At 46.7% G+C, this 21,628-nt stretch overlaps 1 protein-coding gene across 1 annotated transcript in view; it reads left to right on the forward strand.

Annotated features, from left to right (window-relative positions):
• The window catches only part of LOC135213793 (uncharacterized), a 293,734-nt gene that overhangs the window by 148,918 nt on the left and 123,188 nt on the right, over positions 1-21,628 (forward strand). The window contains exons 22-23 of the mRNA XM_064247921.1: positions 7,463-7,568; positions 10,115-10,282. Of these exons, the coding sequence (XP_064103991.1) occupies positions 7,463-7,568; positions 10,115-10,282 (274 nt within the window). The remainder of the gene's footprint in view (positions 1-7,462; positions 7,569-10,114; positions 10,283-21,628) is intronic.

A 21,628-nucleotide genomic window follows, 5' to 3' on the forward strand; every position in this document is an offset into this window, starting at 1 on the left:
GCATTCACTGTCCACCTTCGTCTTCAACGGGACATAGTGTTGTTTCTCCTTAGCTGAGATTCAACTACTATGAGAATGTCTTGCCTCAGGGACCTCGGTCTCTAGAAGGCAATTGACTTTCGCCTGTTGGGCACATGCCTTAAGAGAATCATCACCTCGCCGTCCGGCATCGGTGACAAACATATACGATTTGTATGGTCTCTCGGCATAACCCTTCAAAGGCGAAGGTCACGTGACTTGCTCGGATGCTTGGACAACTTGCCTCACTACCGAACGCAGTCAGTTGGCAGCTGTCAGAGCGCCCGAGTGAACTACGCTGTGGACTTAGTTCGGTTGTTCCAGATCAATCATTACTTTGTCCTAATAGCTTGTCCCAGTACCCATACCATCAACACCCACCATGGAGTGTCGATGTCCTATCCGCTACCGAGAAGAAAACTTCGCTGCATGTGGATAGGAGAGTGCGAGACACTTCGCTGCAGACGGATAGACCAGTATGGGTACTGGAGATCACCGAAGTCGAGAAGAGGGATAGGTCATGCGACTATTCCCTTCTTTTCCTCTGAGGGAACTGCATGACTTTTCCTGCGAAGTCAAGCATCCAGGGGATGGGGATCCGTGACGCTCGATTTCGTACCGAACTTCGTAGCGAAGACTCAGAACCCTTCGGTCCCTGACGATCGGTTTGAGTCCTTCACAATCCCCTCCCTAATGGACTTCACCGCCTTCGATGCGAAGGAGATGCTGCTTTGTCCGCAAGAACTTCTCCATGGCGCAGGTACTGAAGGTAGGGGTCTGGTCCAACCAGACCACATTCACCTCCTTCTACCTTCGAGATATTGCCCACAGTTCCTTGGATTCTTTTTCCTTGGGACCCGTGGTGGCTGCTCAACATGTTGTGTAGCTAACCCAGGCCCTCGCAGGCTGAACAGCATCGAGTCCTGGTGTGACTGTAAGAATGGATGAGTGAATGAGAGTGTGGCTGGCTCCTCTTCCCATCTTTTTCTCCCCCTCTACCTGTGGGTAGAATGGTTCACAGGGGTACTGGAATGGATGATAGATTTTCCCAGATCCCTTCCACTCAGGAGAGATTTGCTCAAACAACCCCACTTAGAAAGATTTCACAAAAACCTCCCCGCTCTCAACCCGACTGCCTTCAGACTATTGAAAGACTTGTCAGAGCGAGAGGCTTTTCGCTCAAGGCTTCTAGGGCTATCGCCAAAGCCCGTAGGACGTCTACCTTGCGAGTCTACCAGTCGAAGTGGGAGGTGTTTAGAAGATGAGGCAAGACGCAGAAGGTATCCTCATCCAATACCTCTGTGACTGATATTGCCGACTTCCTTCTCTTTTTAAGGGAAGATTGTAACCTAGCTGTGCCGACAATCAAGGGATATAGGAGCATGCTGGCCGCGGTTTTCAGGAACAGGGACCTGAATATCTCGGAGGATAAAGACCTTCATGATCTTATCAGATCTTTTGAAACCACGAAGAAGAAGACCTCTAGGCCTCCCAGGTGGAACTTGGATGTGGTCCTGAAGTATCTGATGTCCAATAAATTCGAACCTCCTCAAGCGGCTTCTTTCAGAGACCTTACTAAAGTCTCTGTTCCTTATGGCTCTTGCTACTGCGAAAAGAGTTAGTGAGTTGCAGGCTTTGGATGGCAGAGTGGGGTTCAAAGGGGGGTCAGCGATCTGCTCCTTTAAACCCTTATTCTTAGCCAAGAATGAGAATCCCTCTAAACCCTGACCCAGAAGTTTTGAGGTAAAGGGGCTCTCATCTTTAATGGGAAAAGTTAGAGAGATCCCTATGCCCTGTCAGGCTCTTGAAATTCTATTTAGAAAGGAAGAAGAAGCTGAAGGGCAGCCTAGAGAGTCTCTGGTGTTCAGTCAGAGATCCCAGAAGTCCTATTTCAAAGAACGCACTGGCGTTCTTTATGAGAAGTGTCATAAAGGAGGCACATCTGGCGTGTGAAGAAGAGCAGTTTAGGCTCCTTAGAGTGAAAGCTCATGAAGTGAGGGCCATTGCTACATCTCTGGCCTTTCAGAAGAATGTCTCTACATGATATAGTTGCGTCTACGTTCTGGAGATGCAATTTAGTGTTTGCTTCTCACTATTTGAGGGACGTGAAATTGACGTACAATAAGTGCTTCTCTTTGAGGCCTTACGTATCTGCGGATTCAGTGCTGGGACATGGAGCTGAAACTAATCCTTTTTAATTTAGCTATTCTTAATTTTAAGTTTGTATTGTGTTTTTATGGTTGTTTGGAAGAAGGGTTAGGTTGTACCCCCTTTCAATTGTTAGTTCTAACACGGGTTAGAATTGGTCAGGTGGTCGGGATTTGTTTTGTGCTCCTTGAAATTGCCAGAAGTATAGGTTCTGTCATGTAAGTGGGTTAGCCCCCATTGACAAGATCCAAAAAGGTTCTGTCATGTAAGTGGGTAAGCCCCCATTGACAAGATCCAAAAAGGTTCTGTCATGTAAGTGGGTAAACCCCCATTGACAAGATCCAAAAAGGTTCTGTCATGTAAGTAGGTTAGCCCCAATTGACAAGATCCGAAAAAGGTTATGTCATGTAAGTGGGTAAGCCCCCATTGACAAGATCCAGAAGAGCTCTCAGTCATAGGTCACTACCTCGCTGAAGCTCTTGAGGCAAAGCAGACTCAGACAGTATCCATGACGTCTTCTGCCCAATCAGGTAAGAACCAAGGTTTTTTATAACCTACAACATATGTTGTTTCCTGTTTTTATATTTTTATTTAGCTGTCTCTTACCCTCCACCAAGGATGCCAATCAGCTAAGTATATATCTGCCGGGGAAGTTGCATGTACAAAAATGATATTGTTATGATACAATAAAGTTTTGTACATACTTACCTGGCAGATATATACGATTAATGGCCCGCCCAGCCTCCCCTCAGGAGACAGGTGGAAGAGAAAATCTGATTAGAAAATGGGAATGGTTCCTAGTCCCGCCACCCAGCGGCGGGAGGGTAGATCACCTGACCTACCTGTAGCGTGTGCCGCGAAATTTGAAATTCTGTCGGGGATGTCGGAGACTATAGCTAAGTATATATCTGCCGGGTAAGTATGTACAAAACTTTATTGTATCATAACAATAGCATTTTTCAAGGGTAAGCATTAGGATTTTGATACTCTGATGATCAAATGCAGTTTGCAAATTGAAGTGCCATAATATAAAGAGAGCGTTATTAAAAATTGTAGCTTCCAGCATGTATAGCCTATGTTTTGTCCCGCGTATGATCTTGAAACAAAACCAGTCTATTACTAGTTCTTGTTAGAAGCCTCAAGCTATCAGGCTACTGCAGTAGATAGAAGGGAGATTCAGTTTTTAGCAATTGTAGTATGCAAAAGGGATTTCAGAGGAAGATGTCATACTTTTACGTTAATGGGATTATGATGATGGAGCAGGGGTAGAAGGGATGGGATCCTTGTAGGGGGAAAAGTGCCATCAGTTCACGTATTACAGTGTACTGTAGACATTATGTAAGGTTCTATGAAGCTTCCCAGTGTCTCTTAGCTGCAACCTCCTTCATTCCTTTGTGTGTACCTCCATTCATATTATCTTTTTTTCCATCTTACTTTCCACCCTCTCTAACAATTGTTTCATAGTGTAACTGTGAAGTTTTCTTTCTGTCACCTTCAAAATATTTTCCATCTCAATTTGCCTTTGCCTGTGGCCTAAATTTTTATATTCCTTTCCAAAAGAGATGGTGTGGTGGGTACCCTTCAGATATAACCACTCTTCATGCAAAAGTAGTTACAAGAAACTGTTCCTGCTGTAAAATGGCTATGCTCTCGAGACTTAATAGAAAGTGTCACTTGATTTTCAGTACACACTTTTCAAATTTGACTGACTTGCAGGTATAATCATTAATAAAATTCCGGTACTGTTCCAGTTCCTGGTCATTAGGCATTTTGAAGATTTAATGAATAATGGAAGAGCATATTAATCGTGAATCTGTAGGTGAAGGATTTCCTTTTCTTTAAATGATTATAGGACAAAGGGCCAATGAAAGTAACAATGCCTTCACCAGAGAGGGTGACAGACCTCAATGAAATGGAATAGTATATTGGTAGTAAATGGAAAAATTAGTTTTGTAAAACTTTGACCCAATTATCATGGCAAAGGTAAGAACACTTAAAATGAAAATGGAGGAAATTTTGAAAAAGGCTTAAAGGTACATACAATGGCAGTACTATTCCAGAACCAGATGATCAAGTACCTTTTTAATCCATTATTATGGAGTGTACAAGTACTACTTAAAATTAGTGCTGAGGTTATTATATTGCAGCCTTTTGAATTGCTGAGTAATCAACCCTTTATTGCCCTCGCATACTTTTCTTAGCTCAGAAAAATAATCCTTTGGTTTTTAGAATTATGTGACCTGACTAATGATACAAATCATTCATTTTATTATTTATTGAAATACTGTATAGTATTTATATATACTGCTATACAGTCATGTACAAAAGCATCAAATTTGTATAATAAATTTTATCATAGTTTTCCATAAATTTGATCAAATTACCAGGTATCCTAATGAACAACCTCCTAAACTTCACAAACCTTCATTTTACCTAGTTCTCATGAACAGTGTGGGAATTGGCCAGACAGAAAGAAAAAATTGGCTTTGTAGGTTTTCAAATTTTAGAATTACAAAAAATAAATAAAAAGTATCTAAGTCATATATATTTTATCGTAAAATATACATAATTGTATCGGAAATTTAATCTTTCAGTGGAATATTAATTTTCTGAGTTTTGATCAAAGTTTTAGTCTGTACATTATATCCTGGCACAGGAAGTGCAGTATAGTACAGTATTAAGTAAAATGTGGAAATTAGCAAGTACAGTATGTATAGTACTTCAACAACATACATTGGGCAGAGCTTTACAGTGTGTTAGCAATGCTGTATGCAACCTAGCTGCCCTTTAACCCTTAAACGCCGAAGCGGTATTTTAAAAATCGTCTCCCATATGCCAGCGGCGTCCGAGAGTGAGCGCCGAAGCGGAAAAAATTTTTTTTTCAAAAAATCACAGCACGCTTAGTTTTCAAGATTAAGAGTTCATTTTTGGATCTTTTTTTTGTCATTGCCTGAAGTTTAGTATGCAGCCATCAGAAATGAAAAAAAAAAATATTATCATATATAAAGACGTATTGGGATATATGACAGCGCGAAAAAAAATGTCATATATAATTGTATACAAATCGCTCTGTGAGCAAAACGGTTAAAGCTAACGAGTTAATTTTTTTATTATACACTTAAATTGCGATCATTTTGGTATATAACACATTGTAAACCGATCAAGGTAACACAGAAAATATTATCACAAAATGATGCATGAATTCGTAACGCGCGGACGTAAAAAAGCGGTTTTCAAAAATTCACCATAAATTGAAATATTGTGCTAGAGACTTCCCGTTTCTTGCAAAATGAAGGTAATTGATTGAATATTACTAGACTGTAAGTGTTGTAGCTTACAATTGCAGTTTTCAACCATTTTGGTCGAGTTAAAGTTGACCGAAGGACAAATTTTTTCTATTTATCGTTATTTATATGAAAATATTTCAAAACTGATAAAAGCTACAACCATGGATTGTTTTTAGTTGTATTCTACATGAAATTGAGCACATTTTCATATATAAACTTTATGTAACGGCTAATTTAAAATGGTGCAAACATTATGACAATCGGACGAAAAAATTTATGATTTTTTCGGAAGAGTTACCGCGCGAAAGTAAGGAAAAAGTTTATCTCATAAATTCACCATAAATCGAAATATTGTGCTAGAGACTTCCAATTTGTTACAAAATAATGGTAAATGATTGAATATTACTAGAAGGTAATAGTTTTAGCTTACAAATGCATTTTTTTACCATTTCAGTCGAGTCAAAGTTGACCGAAGGTTGAAATTTTGGCACTTATTGTTGTTTATATGAAAATATTTCAAAACTAATAAAAGCTACAACCATGAGTATTTTATTGTTGTATTCTACATGAAATTGCGCACATTTTCATATATAATACTCCATGTAACGGCTAATATAGTAATATGGTGCAAAAATTATGTCAGAGTGACGAAATAATTTGAGATGTGTCGCTGATGCTTTTTAGTGCGAGAAGAAAGAAATTCGTGCTTGCGCGCCTGGGTAACGATTGTAAACAAAGCAACGTCTTGATCCGTGAGCTCCCAGCATCCCCCATGGCGCGTGATATAAAAATTTTCGCCTAGTAGGCCTATAACTATTTTTCCGCAAATTTTTAAAAAAACTTTTTCGTCGACGTACCATACGTCCAATCGGTACCCGACAGACAATTTTCGTTGACGTTTAATACGTTCAATCGGAGTTAAAGGGTTAAAGGACTTAGACCTTTTTTTTTTTTATATTGAAAATTAAGAGATATGACTTAAATGTAAGCAGATGTTACCTAGAGAGACATTAAAGGGAGCTGAACTGTAAATGAGTGTAATATGTGCTGAATATTTTAAAGAATAAAATTAAAAGTATGAAAAATCAGTGAAGGTATCAAACATCCAGAAAATTCACACTTTTATTAAAGTATGTATGCTTTGTGTTTATGTATGCTTTGTGTTTGTGCATGTGTGCATGCTTGTGTGAATGATCCCAGTGCAGATTTTTTTTTATGATAAACTGTGAAAATGTTTGACATTATAAGAATAACTTTAACATTGCTATGATAGCATTCCTTACAAAAAGCACAGCATAATTGGGTACAGTATCCTTCACAAAGTGAGTGATGACTTTGCCAGGGGAAAAACTACAAAAGTACTACATCTAGTCTTTCCTGCCAGCTTCATATTGTAGATAGTTATATATACAGTATATTGATAGGTAAAAAATAATGGTATTAAAAGCTTTTAACAAAACTGCCATTACAATAAAATTATAGCATGACAATTTTTATGTTGAGACAGTTTTGAATGTGATAGAAAGGGAGACAGACAATGATAAATTTTATTTTCATGACAGTTTTGTTAAGGTGTTTTAATGTGGTTATTTTTAAATTGCAAATTTTATTAAATCCAGACCTCTAGGATAGGTTCAGATCAGGGGTTGGAGTCAGAAATGCTGTGGAGGTGCCGTATGAGCTCTTTCTCAGTGTCTTTTTCATAATGAATGAAAAGAAACTTTTGAATTGACCACTTCAGCTAGTAAACATTGTTTCCATTTATTTACCATCCTCTCCTTGGTCGTAAGGGGTTTTAAAGTTTGCAAGTGTTTTTTAAATTCTAACTTGTTTTAGATGCACATGTGTATGTTGTAATTAAGGTTTCCACAGATGAAGAGTATCATAAGTAATATATGTAGATGTGGTTATTTTATTTGTTTTGTTCAAAGTTCTTGATTTGTTTCCAGGGTTTAATTGATGTTATATGTTGAGGGGAAACTTGCTGATTACTATCTCATATTTTTCAGATAATTCAAAAACTTAAAGTTGATGGTGATCTGGAAGTTAAATTCCTTGATAAGTGGAGATTTCCAGATGATTTGATGTTCCTAGATCGACCTCAGACAATTAATAGTAAGTGTGTGTGATATACGTTGAAATCTGTATTCCTATTGGGTTTTGCAGTTTAAAGATTTCAAAGTAATTTATTACAATGCAACATTCGCTTGATTTAATTGAATTTATGGTAGTACAGGTGGTGGAGGAATTTTTTTTAGAGAAATATTAAACATTTTTAGTTATCAGGCATGGCTTTATGCCATAGAAAACAATAACAGAGGCAGTCATTATGACAAGGGAGAGTTCTACTAGAGAAGTGATGTACGTATGTATTATACAAAGAGAAAAAGCATATAAGTACTTTGTTTATTGATCGGGCAGGGGCACTTAACAAAGCACCCAGAAAAGCAATTAGATGGGCAATATTAAAAGAGGTACCAGAAAGACAAAACACAAAATCACTAGTGAAGATGCCAGTAGATTTATTGAAATTTGACTTAACTATTATTCATTATGGATCAGTACCAAGTCCTTCACTGTTTATCCAGAAAATGGAGGAATTTACAAAGAGTGCAGAAAATGGAATCCAAGGGAGCATCTATATGCAGATGCTCCAATATTAACTGCAGAATCTAAAGAAAAGGTTGCAGAAATGTTTTAAAGAAGGAAAGAGTGGAATGGAGAGGGGAGGACTGAAGAAATTATAAGCAAAGGAAGCTTGTTACAATTACACAGGAAGCAAAGGTTTAAGTTCAATAAGGAAAAAGAGGCCTTATTGGATGTTGCAGGAAAGGTTTTGGTGAATTCTGCAATGTTCACTGAATGTAAGTAATGTCACGAGAGATGGCAATGATGGAGGGAAAATTAAGTTTTAAGAGATTCATTGTGCAATAACAAATGGGGAAAGGTGGAAGAGGAACATTCATGTTAGAAGGGCAGGTATTGAATAGGTTAAGTGCCACTATCATGGGATAATGAAGTGAAACCTAGTGTTGTGATGGCAGTAGAAATAAGAGTAGCAACAGTGGGTGAAGTTGGAAGAGGTTGCTACACAAAGTTAATTGAGAGATCCTGTGGTAAAATGACAAATTTTTAATAAATTTGTATTTTTCATAGCTAACAAACCTGAGGTTTTAGCAATAAGATAATCTTACGCCAGCTTGAAACTGGTTAAAACAATTGAAGATTGTAAAGCAAGGAATCTGTGGCATCTGGCTACTCGTGCACTGATTGGCTAACTGGCTCAGCTGCTGATCCTCTGTAGGCGGATGCCTTAAGATCAGAAGTGGGTCCTATGTGGACACTGCTGAAGTCACTCAGACCATCGTAAGGGAAGGGCACACCTCTGTACAGGATTCTGGTTGGTTGGAGGAGGCAGTTGCATCACGTCACTACTTGCCAAATTGTCATTGGCTAGCTGCTGTTGTGTGACGTTATGCGTGGTGTAGTCTGGTGTTTCTTGATCTGTGGTGTCTTGTTTGGTGGTCGTATCTGGTGTGGTATTATTCAGTAATACCATGTTGTCTCGGTTTAGGCATCTCCGTATTGTAGTGGTTAGTAGGAAGGCCTCTTGAGTAGTATTCAAAGAGGGTTTCTTGCCAGGGATGAGGATGACTCCCAACAAGTGTAGTCTTCTTGGGTCTGGGGCATTGCCGATGATGGCGGTGGTGTGGATAATGCTGTCATGGGATGTAGCGTAATTGTGACAGGCGAGGGCATGGTTCTTAATAGCACCCTCTTGTTCGTGACATGAAATCCTCTTTGCGAGCTTGCATAGTTGTCATGCCAATACACATAAATATACCAAGGGGTTGCTGTTGGTTTTTGTTCTTGTCTTTTATGATAGTATATCAGTTGTAAATGTAATTTTGCAAAGACTAGTGCAAAGAAATATTAGAAAAAACATGTGCAAGTAAAAAAGTTATTGAATCTTTGTTCTCAGTAAAGTTGCGTAAATATTTTTCAACAAATATGCTAGGAATTTGTTACTGATTTTATTTCTTAACGGTTTTAATATTGTGTGAGCTATAATTATAATTGTACAAAATAAGATAAAATGACCTTAGGAAAAACATAAGTTGGAAAAATTTATGATTGTCTTCTAAAAGAGGCCCCCAAGGGGTTGTAAATAGTAATTTTCAACTTCTCGTGGAAGGTAGGGATAGTTTTTTAGAATTTTTTTTTCTTTGACTATGTGCATTTGCATATCTTCCTCTTTCCATTTGTGTTTTTTCGTAAATTTGCCAACCTCAAAGTTTTGCCGGCATGGGGTGTTCCATATTGATTTTTTACCCCAGCCTCTAAGGGTTAAGATCCAATTTGTACTGCATTTTGTATATAGCCAATTTGACAAATACCACGTTTTTTTACATGAATCCCTCATTTGGCGTTTTAATAACCAACTTGAGTGCAGAAGAAAAGTCAGTAATAAGGATGATAGAGAAACTTCTATACAAAATGAACGTGACTGAAATAGCCATTTTTTTTCCATAAAACCTATTATTATTGTATTATTTACATATATTGTCCCAATTACTTATGTTTTTTTTATATTTATTTTGAGTTCCTTTTCTCTATACTTTGTAGGAGTAATTACCAAGTTCTCCATCCTTGTTTTTCAGACTGGACACTTTTGGGTCATTCCAAAGCATCATCTCTAACGGCTGGCTCTAAGCTTTCTGTGAAAACACTCAGTGGCTTGAATGTTAAGGTAGCAACCGATGAGATAGCTTATAAAGATGAAGATGCTGTAATCAATAGCCCATTATTATTTATAAAGGATTTATATGGTAAGAACATTTGTCAATTTTATTTATGAAGTTTTTTTTTTTTTTTCCTTTCTTTAGTAATGTGAAGATAGGAATTGAATACTTGTTTATTGTAAAATATTTGTCACTTAGTATAAGGGTATTGGAACAGTCATTGGTGCTGACCTCCAAGAGTGGCAGAATCCTGAAGAATGACTTTAACCCATAAACACCTAAGGGGTATACTAAAAATCGTCTCCCTTATGCCGAGGGGGTCTCGGAGTGAGGGCCGAAGCGGAAAAAATATTTTTTAAAAAAAATCTCAGCGCGCTTAGTTTTCAAGATTAAGAGTTCATTTGTTCCGACACGGCATACAAACCTTCGGTCCTTTTACAATAGGAAGGTACTAGCGGCAGCTGGATAGGTCGTAAGCTTTCGAACAAGGGGTTCGGTAGTTAACTGCTTGTCCGACAGGCGCGCACGCGCGACTGGGAGGTAAACAAACCACTTTTGCTTTCGGCCTCACAGCGAGTGGACGTGTGTGTTCTACGCTCTCTGCCCGCTTCTCGTCGTTTGCTTTCCCTTGGTTGTATGGTTGTGTTTGTGTTTGAGTGAACATTGTAAGTACAATCATTCCCTTTTTTCATCATTTTGAGAATTAATCTGATCAATTATGGAGTCTCCACGCCCCGCTACCCTCCGGAGATTGTGCCCGGGTACCGAAGGGCGTAAATGCGGTAAGTTCCGCTCCTTCCCAGAAATTGATCCCCATATTTTGTGCGCTCGGTGTCGGGGCCGCGAATGTACCTGAGCCGAGCCCTGTGAAGTATGTATGTCATGGTCGGAGGCGCAGTGGGGCTTGTACGAAGGTAGGAAGAAGCGAAGGCCTGCAAAGGAGTCGTCGGAAAGCTCTCCCGTGACTCCTTTGGTTACGGACACTTCGTCTTCTTTCCTGCCGCCCGCTCAGCTCCCACGTTTGGCGCCTTCCCCCTTCGGGGGGTTTTCTAGGTCCTTCTTCTCCTTCACCCGATCTGTCGAGTGTGGAGAGGGGGGCGCGAGATACCCCGACGTTGAGTTGTATTCTGGGTCCTCTATCCGTTCGTCTACATCGCACGGACGGGTAGAGGATCCTGCTAATCACCCGACCTTTGCTTCCTCAGGTGCTGTTGCCGCGAAGGACGACCTCGGACAGGTGTGGGCATCGTTGGGTCTGCAGGGCGTGCCGAGTGTCCAGGGGCTGCTCTACCATCTCGCTGGCTCTGTGGCGGTCACGCACGCTACGGTGACGACCACTACCACGACCCTGTCAACTCCTGGCTATGCTTCACCTCCTCACCTGGTGTACACCCCGCACGCGGTCTCTGTTACACCAACTACATCGGTGCAGGGGCCAATCGCCGTACCACGGGGGAGTGTGATGCCGCCGCCTGGGTTTGCCGTGCTGCCTCGACCGGACTTCGTGTGCCCGAAGAGCTCGCCCCTGGACTTCCCACCAGTACCTAGGATGTCTGTGCCGCTGGTCCGTCCACCTGGTCTGCCTGTACAGCCTGCCGTACCTGCCGTACCTGCCCAGCCGCTGTTTACGGACGTGATGTTGCCGACCACTGCTGCCGTTTCTGTATCTGTTCCTGCTGTCTCCACTGCTGTTCCTGTGATGCCTGCACCTGCTGACGTTGTTCCTGTTCGTGGCGCCGCTGCACCCGATGCCGATCTGTTCGGACAGGTGCGTCCGGGCCCTGTTGCTTTGGCAACAGCAGCCCCGGCTCCGCCCTGGATGACAGATCTGACATCGGTCCTGAGGAAGCTGACGAAGAAGAAGAGGAAGAGGAGGAAGGTGTCGTCGTCGTCTTCATCGTCTTTTTCGTCGTCGTCGTCGTCTGCCGCCTCTCCCCCTTCATCTTCTAAGGCTCCACAGCCTAAGAAGAAGAAGGTCGCCTCCTCCCCCCCTAAGAAGTCTCCTTCGGGAGCTTCTAAGGGCCCGTCTCGCTCCGGTGAGACGGGGGTTCTTCCGCTGGTCACCCTGCTCCTTCGGGGGCAGGACCCGTCTCTTCTTCCGCAAGGAAGAAGACTACGGGGACCAGAGGGGTGCCGGCTAACACTGGCACTTCCTCGCCTGCTGTTAGTGGTTCGACCACGGCAGCAGGATCCGTCTCGGCCTCTCGTTCGCGAGAGGTACCGAGTGTACGGTCGCCCACCAGCGACCGTGCAGCTAGGAACCAGACCTCTGAGCCAGCTCAGCGTCAGGTTCACGGCACGGAGCGGAAGACTGGTGACAGCCGCTCACGCGACTCACCAGACCAGCTCTCGCTCTCGCGGCGACCAGCTGGCTACCCGGGCTGACGTGACGGTCCACGACCGGCCACGGGCTGAGGCTGGGAAGAGGTCCCCCCGTTCGCCGGCACCAGCCACGGCTGGTACCAGCGACGTGACGCGCCGTGAGGATACGCACCGGTCTCACTGTGACAGTGGAGCTCGCCGGTCGCCTGACCGTCACTCTCACAGAGAGCGATCGGGTACGGCCACCAGCACCAGCTCTTCTGACACACGAGACCGGGGCCGCTGTGCTCAGTCCAGCCGTTCTCCACAGCGAGACGGCTCGACCAGGCCTGCAGCTCGATCGCCACCGCGGGTTGATGATCGCCTGCAGTCCTCCAAAGCCCACTGGTTCTGCCAGCGAGCGAGGAGGGAGCGTCAGGTCTGCCTCTCCCATACCTTCAACCTCCTCGGGTTACACCGGGAGGAGCGAGGTATTGAGGAGTGATCGTGAGGGGTGCGCCCCTCAGGATCCCACCACGACGTCCTACGTACCAGGCACGGTTCTCGGATCGGCCAGGTCGTATGCACAAGTGGCTGGAGGAGACCGAGAGGGGTCTGTCGCTGTTCCCCCCCTCGAGGGGGGGAGGATCTCAGGAGCTGCTCCTGTTCGAGGGACTGGATGGTCCTACTCTGCAGGATGCAGTCACTCCTGAGATTCAGAGGAACTTTGCCGAGGTAATTGCGCTGATTCGTCAGCACAACGACCTTGGGGAAGGATCGCCGCTCCCACCATCCGAGCCCACGTCCCGGCTCGAGTCGTTCTGGGGCCCGAAGAGGGAACCCAGACCGACGGTGGGTTTGCCGCGGTCTGAGCTTGCCGACTCAGTGCTGGACCAGGTAGAATCTCTTGTCTCCGGGCAAGACGGTTCTCTCAAGTCTGGCAGGTCAAGCAAGCTGCTTCCACCTCCTCTGCTGCGACAGCGGCGTTTTTACGTGCCATCTGTGGACCCGATGCCGCCCAAACAGGTGAACCCGGAGTTAGCCAGGCTAACGCCGGGTCTCCTGTGTCTCGCAGAGCTCCTGTCAGAGAACCTATGGTTCTCGCAGCAAGAGGCACTCGGCCTGGAATCCACTGCCATGGCAGCTTTCCAGGCCATCTCCTGGATAGATCTGTGGTCCCTCACAGTATCTAAGGTCGCAGCCAACTCCGGGGGAATTTCTCCCGAAGATGACTCGGCCTTTAGGAGACTTTGCCAGTCTGGGGGAAGAGCCATCTCCTTCCTTGCCCACCAGACGGTAAACCTGTGGGCCAACCTGGTTCTCCGACGTAGGGACGCTGTCCTTACTCGAGTTTCCAGGGCGGCTTGGCGTGAAGCGGCATTGGGACTTCGCAACGGACCATTACGGAGTTCCACGTCTCTCTTCCCAGGAGAGATGGTGGACGCTGCGGTGGACAGACGGCGCACTGACGACAGTGACCGTCTGGTACACCAGGCAGTTTCGAAGGCTTCTGGGCAGCCTCGAACTGCGGCCAAGCCAAAGAGCTCGGCTAGCGCTTCCACGGCGGCTAAGACGGTAGTCGCGTCGAAGCCCCGTGGAAAGACTCTGTCTTCTTCGACTTCTGCAAAGGGGAGCCGTAACCAGCCCTCCTCCCAGCCCTCCTTCTCCCGAGGAGGCTCTGGGAAGAAGTCGAAGAAAGGGGGGAAACGCTAGGGACGGCGTTCCCCCTCACCTGCTGCCGGAAGTGGGGGGGTGCCTGGCCAGCCATTGGGCAACTTGGCAGCGCTACAGCGCCGAGACCTGGATTTTAGATGTCCTTCGGGAGGGATATCTATTACCCTTCGAATCTCGGCCACCCCTCACCTCCAACCCGGTCCAACAGCAGTCGTACGTTCCAGGGTCATCGAAGGACGTAGCATTGAGACAGGAGATCAAGACCATGCTGAGCAAGAGAGCTGTAGAAATCGTCACGGATCAGTCACCGGGCTTTTACAGTCGACTCTTCCTGGTGGAAAAGTCTACGGGAGGCTGGCGCCCGGTGATAGATCTCTCTCCCCTGAATCGGTTTGTTCGCCAGACCCGGTTCACGATGGAGACGGCACGTTCCGTGCTCGACTCCATCAGGGAGAACGATTTCATGCTTTCAGTGGACTTGAAGGATGCGTATTTCCAAATACCCATTCATCAGTCCTCCAGAAAGTACCTCCGCTTCATCCTCGACGGGACGGTGTACCAATTCAGGGCACTTTGCTTCGGTCTCTCAACCGCCCCACAGGTGTTCACGCGAGTGTTCACTCTGGTGTCTGCTTCGGCCCATTCGCACGGGATACGTCTGATGAGGTATCTCGACGATTGGTTAGTCCTGGCGAGCTCCCGCTCGCAGTTGCTACAGGACAGGGATCGACTACTCGAGTTCTGTCGCGATCTGGGGATCGTTGTGAACTTCGAGAAGTCCGATCTCGAGCCCAAGCAGAGGATGAAGTACCTGGGTATGCTGATCGACACGGTAGCAGGGCGAGTCTTCCCCGCAGACTCGCGGATCAGCAGATTCAGGGAGGCAGCCCAACCAGTTTCCTGTCTTGGCAGGAACAGGTAGCTCAGCGATGGCAAGTCGTGATCGGACACCTGTCGTCACTCGAGAAGTTAGTCCCTCACGGGCGTCTTCACCTGCGGTCTCTCCAGTGGAGACTAAAGGAGAGTTGGTCACAGGCGACGGATCCCCCAAGCTTTCCAGTGTCACTGACACCGGAGGTGAGGCAGGACCTAGCCTGGTGGCTCGACGACAGGAACCTCTTAAGAGGAGTGCCTCTGCGCACTCCCCCCCGGACATGCAGCTATTCTCAGACGCATCGACCGAGGGATGGGGCGCACACCTGGAGGAGTTGCTGACTTCAGGAGTGTGGGACGAGAACGACAAGCACCTTCACATCAATGTACTGGAACTCAAGGCAGCGTTTCTCGCTCTCCAAGAGTTCCAGGACCGCTTGATGGGACACTCAGTGGTGTTGATGTGCGACAACACCACGGTAGTGGCCTACGTCAACAAACAGGGGGCCTAGTGTCTCTCCCGTTGTACCAGTTGACTCGGCAGGTGCACGAGTGGGCCGAGGCACACTCAGAGCTGTCGGCACGCTACATTCCAGGGAAGAGGAATGTAGTAGCAGACACACTCAGCCAGTCGGGATTCAGGTGATAGGGGACCGAGTGGTCTCTACACCAGGACGTGGCGGAAAGGCTCTTCGACCTGTGGGGGCGACCAGTCGTGGATCTGTTAGCCACCCGGCACATCAGAAAGCTTCAGGTTTTCTTCTCAGCCGTGCCGGACCCATGGGCAGCTGCAGAGGACGCTCTTCAACACCCGTGGGACAACCTCTTCGTCTATGCCTTTCCCCCGTTCAGCCTGATTCGCAAGGTGATCATCAGTCGAGCACTGGTCACCCCGAATCTCAGGATGATCCTGGTGGCTCCCAAATGGCCACAGGCCATTTGGTATCCGGACCTGCTGGCTCTTCTCGCAGGAGAACCGAGAGAGATTCCCCCTTGGCACAACCTTCTCGCCCAGCCACACGTCGAGCGGTACCACCAAGCAGTCCAGTCCCTACGACTTCACGGCTGGCTGTTATCCACCATCTCTTGCGAACGAGAGGCTTTTCTCGTAGCGCAGCAACAGAGATGGCTGGAAACGTCCGTCAGTCCTCTGCAGCTGTGTACCAGGGGAAGTGGGCCGTCTTCTGTGGTTGGTGTCGTAGACGGGGTCTATCTCCTCTCAGAGCCACTCTTCAGCAGGTAGCGGATTTCCTCGTGTTTCTTCGCCGAGAGAAGCTCCTCTCAGTCCCCACAGTCAAAGGATACAGAGCCGCCCTGGCGCTTGTCCTGAAACTGAGGGGATTGGACATCTCGAACTCGTTCGAGATCTCCTAATTAAGGAGCTTCGAAAGGTCTTGCCCACCCAGGGAACTCAGGCCCCCTGCGTGGGATGTGACTCTCGTCCTTAGGAGTTTGACTCGAAGACCCTTCGAGCCACTCCGAGAGTCGTCAGACAGGGATCTGACCCTCAAGACCCTCTTCTTGCTGGCCCTGGCATCGGCGAAGAGAGTAGGGGAACTTCATGGTCTTTCCTATGATGTACGACACTCCAGGGGATGGGGATCTGTGATGCTTGATTTCGTCCCGAACTTCGTTGCGAAGACTCAGAAACCGTCGGTCCCTGACGACAGGTTCGAGTCTTTCACGATTCCCTCCATAATGGACTTCACCGATAATGATGCGGATGAGATGCTGCTTTGTCCTGTGAGGGCGCTACGGCGCTATCTGAAGAAAACTCGACACCTCAGGCCTGAGTGTCGACGCTCTTCGTTAGCACCTGGGGTAACCAAGAAAGAAGTATCCAAGAACATTTCATTTCATGGCTGCGTGAGGTCATCAGGAGGGCGTATGAGGCTGATGGTAGTGACGACATCCGTACGTCCCGTCCGAGAGCTCACGAAGTCAGAAGTATTGGCCCCTCGTTGGCGTTTCGTAAGAACTTCTCCGTGGCGCAGGTCCTGAAGGCAGGTGTCTGGTCTAACCAGACTACCTTCACCTCCTTCTACCTTCGGGATATTGCCCACAGGTCCTTGGATACCTTTTCCGTTGGGACCCGTGGTGGCTGCTCAACAAGTTGTGTAGCTAACCCAGACCCTCGCAGGCTGAAACAGCATCGAGTCCTGGTGTGACTGTGCGGATGGATGTGTGAATGAGTGAGTGACTGGCTCCCTCTTCCCATCTTTTCCTCCTCCTCTACCTGTGGGCAGAGGGCCACGGTCGTCACTACGCTGGATGAGGACGAGATGCAGGTGAGCTATATGACAGAGCCCCATCCTATCCCTTTCACTAGGGATAGGAGCAGAATATCCACCACTTCCTCCTACAAGGGGGGGGAAGTGGATGCCTACAAGAGACAAACCCATGACTTTATATTTGCTCCTGTACAGGAACAAGTTCTTACATTGCTGGTACGAAGAGATACGCTGGCCTCTCTCTTAGTACTCGGTCCAGAGGTCTGACCATTGATCCTGCGGTGCACACCCCGATCAATCGGACAGAGGCTTGGATCCCTCCCTCGCTCTTACGACCAGGGAGGCTTCCAAGGTTGGGCGAACACCAGTCTGTTCACAAAAGACTCAGATTCCTCCCACCAAGAAGTGAGTCTTCCTATTGTAAAAGGACCGAAGGTTTGTATGCCGTGTCGGAACAAATTACAATTTGTCCAAAATTGCATTTTTCCTACTATACAAACCTGAGGTCCTTTTACACATAGTCCCACCTCATGCCACCCCTCACTCTGCCAGTTTTTGCTTGGGCCAAAAGCAAAAGTGATTTATTTACCTCCCAGTCGCGCGCGCGCGCCTGTCGGACAAGCAGTTAACTACCGAACCCCTTGTTCGAAAGCTTACGACCTATCCAGCTGCCGCTAGTACCTTCCTATTGTAAAAGGACCTCAGGTTTGTATAGTTAGGAAAAATGCAGTTTTTGACAAATTGTCATTTTTGGCTCCTTTTTTCGTCATTGCCTGAAGTTTAGTATGCAACCATCATAAATGAAAAAAATATCATTATCATATATAAATAATGCGATATATGATAGCACGGAAACAAAATTTCATATATAATTGTATTCAAATCGCGCTGTGAGCAAAATGGTTAAAGCTACCGAGGTAATTTTTTTTCGTTGTATTGTACACTAAATTGCAATCATTTTGGTATATAACACATTATAAAACAATCAAAGCAACACAGAAAAAATATTATCACAAAATGATAATGAATTCGTAACGCGCGGACGTAAAAATTCTTTTTTCAAAAATTCACCATAAATCTAAATATTGTTCTAGAGACTTCCAATTTGTTTCAAAATGAAGATAAATGATTGAATATTACGATACTGTAAGAGTTTTAGCTTAAAATTGCAGTTTTCAACCATTTCGGACTAGTTAAAGTTGACCGAATGTCAAAATTTTTTAATATATTTTATATATGCAAATATTTCAAAAATGAGGAAAGCTACAACCTTAATTTATTTTTTGTTGTATTCTACATGAAATTGTGCACATTTTCATATATAAAACTCTATGAAATGCCTAATGTGAAATGGAGCAAATATTCCGAGAATGCGACGTATGCATTTCGGAGATTTGCGGCGGAGAATCCGCGCGCGGAGGGAAGGAAAGTTTTTTTTTTAAATTCACCATAAATCTAAATATTGTGCTAGAGACTTAAAATTTATTTCAAAATGAAGATAAATGACTGAATATTACTAGACTGTAAGAGTTTTAGCTTACAATTGCGTTTTTCAACCATTTCGGTAGAGTCAAAGTTGACCGAACGTGGTTTTTTTCTATTTATCATGATTTATATGCAAATATTTTGAAATTGAGAAAAGCTACAACCTTCAATTATTTTTTGTTGTATTCTACATAAAATTGCGCACATTTTCATATATAAAACTTTTATGTAACGGCTAATTTAAAATGGTGCAAACATTACAACAATCGCATGTACGATTTTTTCGGAAGAGTTACCGCGCGGACGTAAGGAAAATGTTTTTTTTTTTTTTTCATAAATTCACCATAAATCGAAATATTGTGCTTGAGACCTCCAATTTGTTGCAAAATGAAGGTAAATGATTGAATATTACTAATATATAAGAGTTTTAGCTTACAATTGCGTTTGTTCCGATACGTTATACAAACCCTCGGTCCTTTAACAATAGGAAGGTAACTAGCGGCAGCTGGAACGGTCGTAAGCTTCGAACAAGGGAGTTAGGTAGTTAACTGCTTGTCCGACAGTGTGTGCGCCGCGCGCCTGGGAGGTGAAGAATCGCTTTTGCTTTCGGCCGTGTGGTGTGAGGACGTTGTTTGCCATCGCTCTCTGCCTGCTACATAGTCGTATGCTTGGATATTATTTTCTCTTTGACTGGTTTGTTTGGTAGTGAAAGTGAATCAGTAAGTATTCTTTTTTCATTTTTCATTAAAGTGAATAATTATGGATCAAGAATTGGAGCTTTCGCCGCGGCCCCCGGTCGCCCGTAGTGTGTGTCCCAGGCTGGAGGGGCGTAAATGCGGCGGATTTCGCTCATTCTTTGATGTGGATCCACATGAATTGTGTAGTCGGTGCCGAGGGCGTGAATGCTCTCGGGCCGAGCCATGTATTGTGTGTGTTAATTGGTCTGAGGTGCAGTGGGGCTTGTATGAGGGTAGGAAGAAGCAAAGGCCTGCCAAGGAGTCGTCGGAAAGCTCCCCAGCGACTCCTTTGGTTACGGATACCTTGTCATCCTTCCTACCCCCTGCTCAGCTCCCATGTTTGGCATCTTCCCCCTGCGTGGGGTGGTTTCGGAGTCCTTCTCCTCGCTCGATCCGTCGATCCAGCTGTATTCGGGGTCTTCCGTCTGCTCGGGGTGGGGTTCGTCCCCCCCGAAGCGAGAGGGTACCCCTCAGACTTACCTGACTGTGGCTTCCGCAGGTGCATCTTCCGTGGGAGACGACCTTGGGCAGGTGTGGGCATCACTGGGACTGCAGGGCGTGCCCAGTATCCAGGGGTTGATTCAACATCTGGCGGGGTCTGGGGCGGTCACCCATGGAACGATGACCACCACAACAACGATCTCTACCCGAGGGTACGCTGCCCCTCCTCACCTTGTGTATACCCTGCATGTGACGACGGTGACGCCGACAGCCGCCGTGCAAGGGCCGATCACTGCAGTATCGAGGAGGGGTGTGCCGCTCCACCTGGGTTCTTTGTGCTGCCGACCCCAGACTTCCGCTGCCTGAAAAGCTCTCCCCTGGACCTGCCACCGGTACCCAGGATGTCGGTGGCTGAAGCTAAGCCTCCTGGGTTACCTGACTTGCCTGCCGTACCTGCTGCTACCGCTGTTCCTGCTGCTGGCCCAGCCGCTCTCGCCGCTCCTGCTGTTCCCGCTGTTCCCGCTCCTGCCCACGTCGTTCCTGTCCACGGTGATGCTGCCCCAGACTCAGGTCCTTCCGGACAGGTGCAGCCGGGCCGTGTTGCTTCGGCAAGTGAGCTGACGAAGAAGAAGAGGAAGGTGTTGTCGTCGTCTTCGTCGTCGTCTTCATCGTCTGCTGCCGCCTCTTCCCCTTCGACTTCTAAGGGTACCAAGCCAAAGAAGAAGAAGGCTGCCTCCTCCCCCCCTAAGAAGGCTCCTTCGGGACCTTCTAAGGGCCCGTCCCATGGGGGGTCCTTCTGCTGGTCCTCCTGCTCCTTCGGGAACAGGGCCCGTCTCTCCTTCCGCAAGGAAGAAGACTGGGACCAGAGGGGTACTGGCTACCACTGGTACTTCCTCGCCTGGTGTTAGCGGCACTGCCGCTAAGCCAGGTACCAGCTCGGCCTCTCGTTCACAAGAGGTTCCGAGTGTATGGTCTCCCGTGGGAGACCGTGCAGCCAAAGTTTTGACGCCAGAGTTCGCTCGGCGCACGAACCACGGCACGGAGCAGAAAGCTGGTGAGAGCCGCTGAGGTGACTCTCGCCAGGCCAGCGGTCGCTCTCGCAGCGACCAGCTGGTAACTCGGGTTGACGTGACGGTCTCTGACCGGCCACGGGTTGAGGCTGGGAAGAGGTCCCCCCGATCGTTGGCGCCAGCCTCGGCTGGTACCAGCGGTTCGACGCGCCGCGAGGACGCGCACCGGTCTCACCGCGACAGTGATCTCTGCAGCAGATCCCCTGACCGCCGCTCCCACAGGTACCGGGCGGATATGGGGACCAGCAGCAGCTCATCTGACGCACGGGACCGGGGTCGCTGTGCTCAGTCAAGCCACTTGCCACAGGTGAGCGGTGCGACCAGGCCTGCAGACCGATCCCCACTGCGGGTTGGTGATCATTTGCAGCCCTCCAAGCACACTGGTTCTGCCAGTGAGCGAGGGGGGTGTGTCAGGTCTGCCTCTCCTGTACCTTCAACTTCCTCGGGATACGCCGGGAAGAGCGAGGTACCCAGGCGCGCCCCTCACGATCCCGTCACGATGCCGTACTCACCAGGCACGGCCCTAGGATCGACCAGGACGTACGCGCAAGTGACAGGAGGAGACCGAGAGGGGTCCGATGCTGTTCCTCCTTCTGAAGGAGGAGGGTCTCGGGAGCTGCT

This window comes from Macrobrachium nipponense, chromosome 43 (assembly GCF_015104395.2).
Source record: "Macrobrachium nipponense isolate FS-2020 chromosome 43, ASM1510439v2, whole genome shotgun sequence".
Classification (NCBI taxonomy): Eukaryota; Metazoa; Arthropoda; class Malacostraca; order Decapoda; family Palaemonidae; genus Macrobrachium; species Macrobrachium nipponense.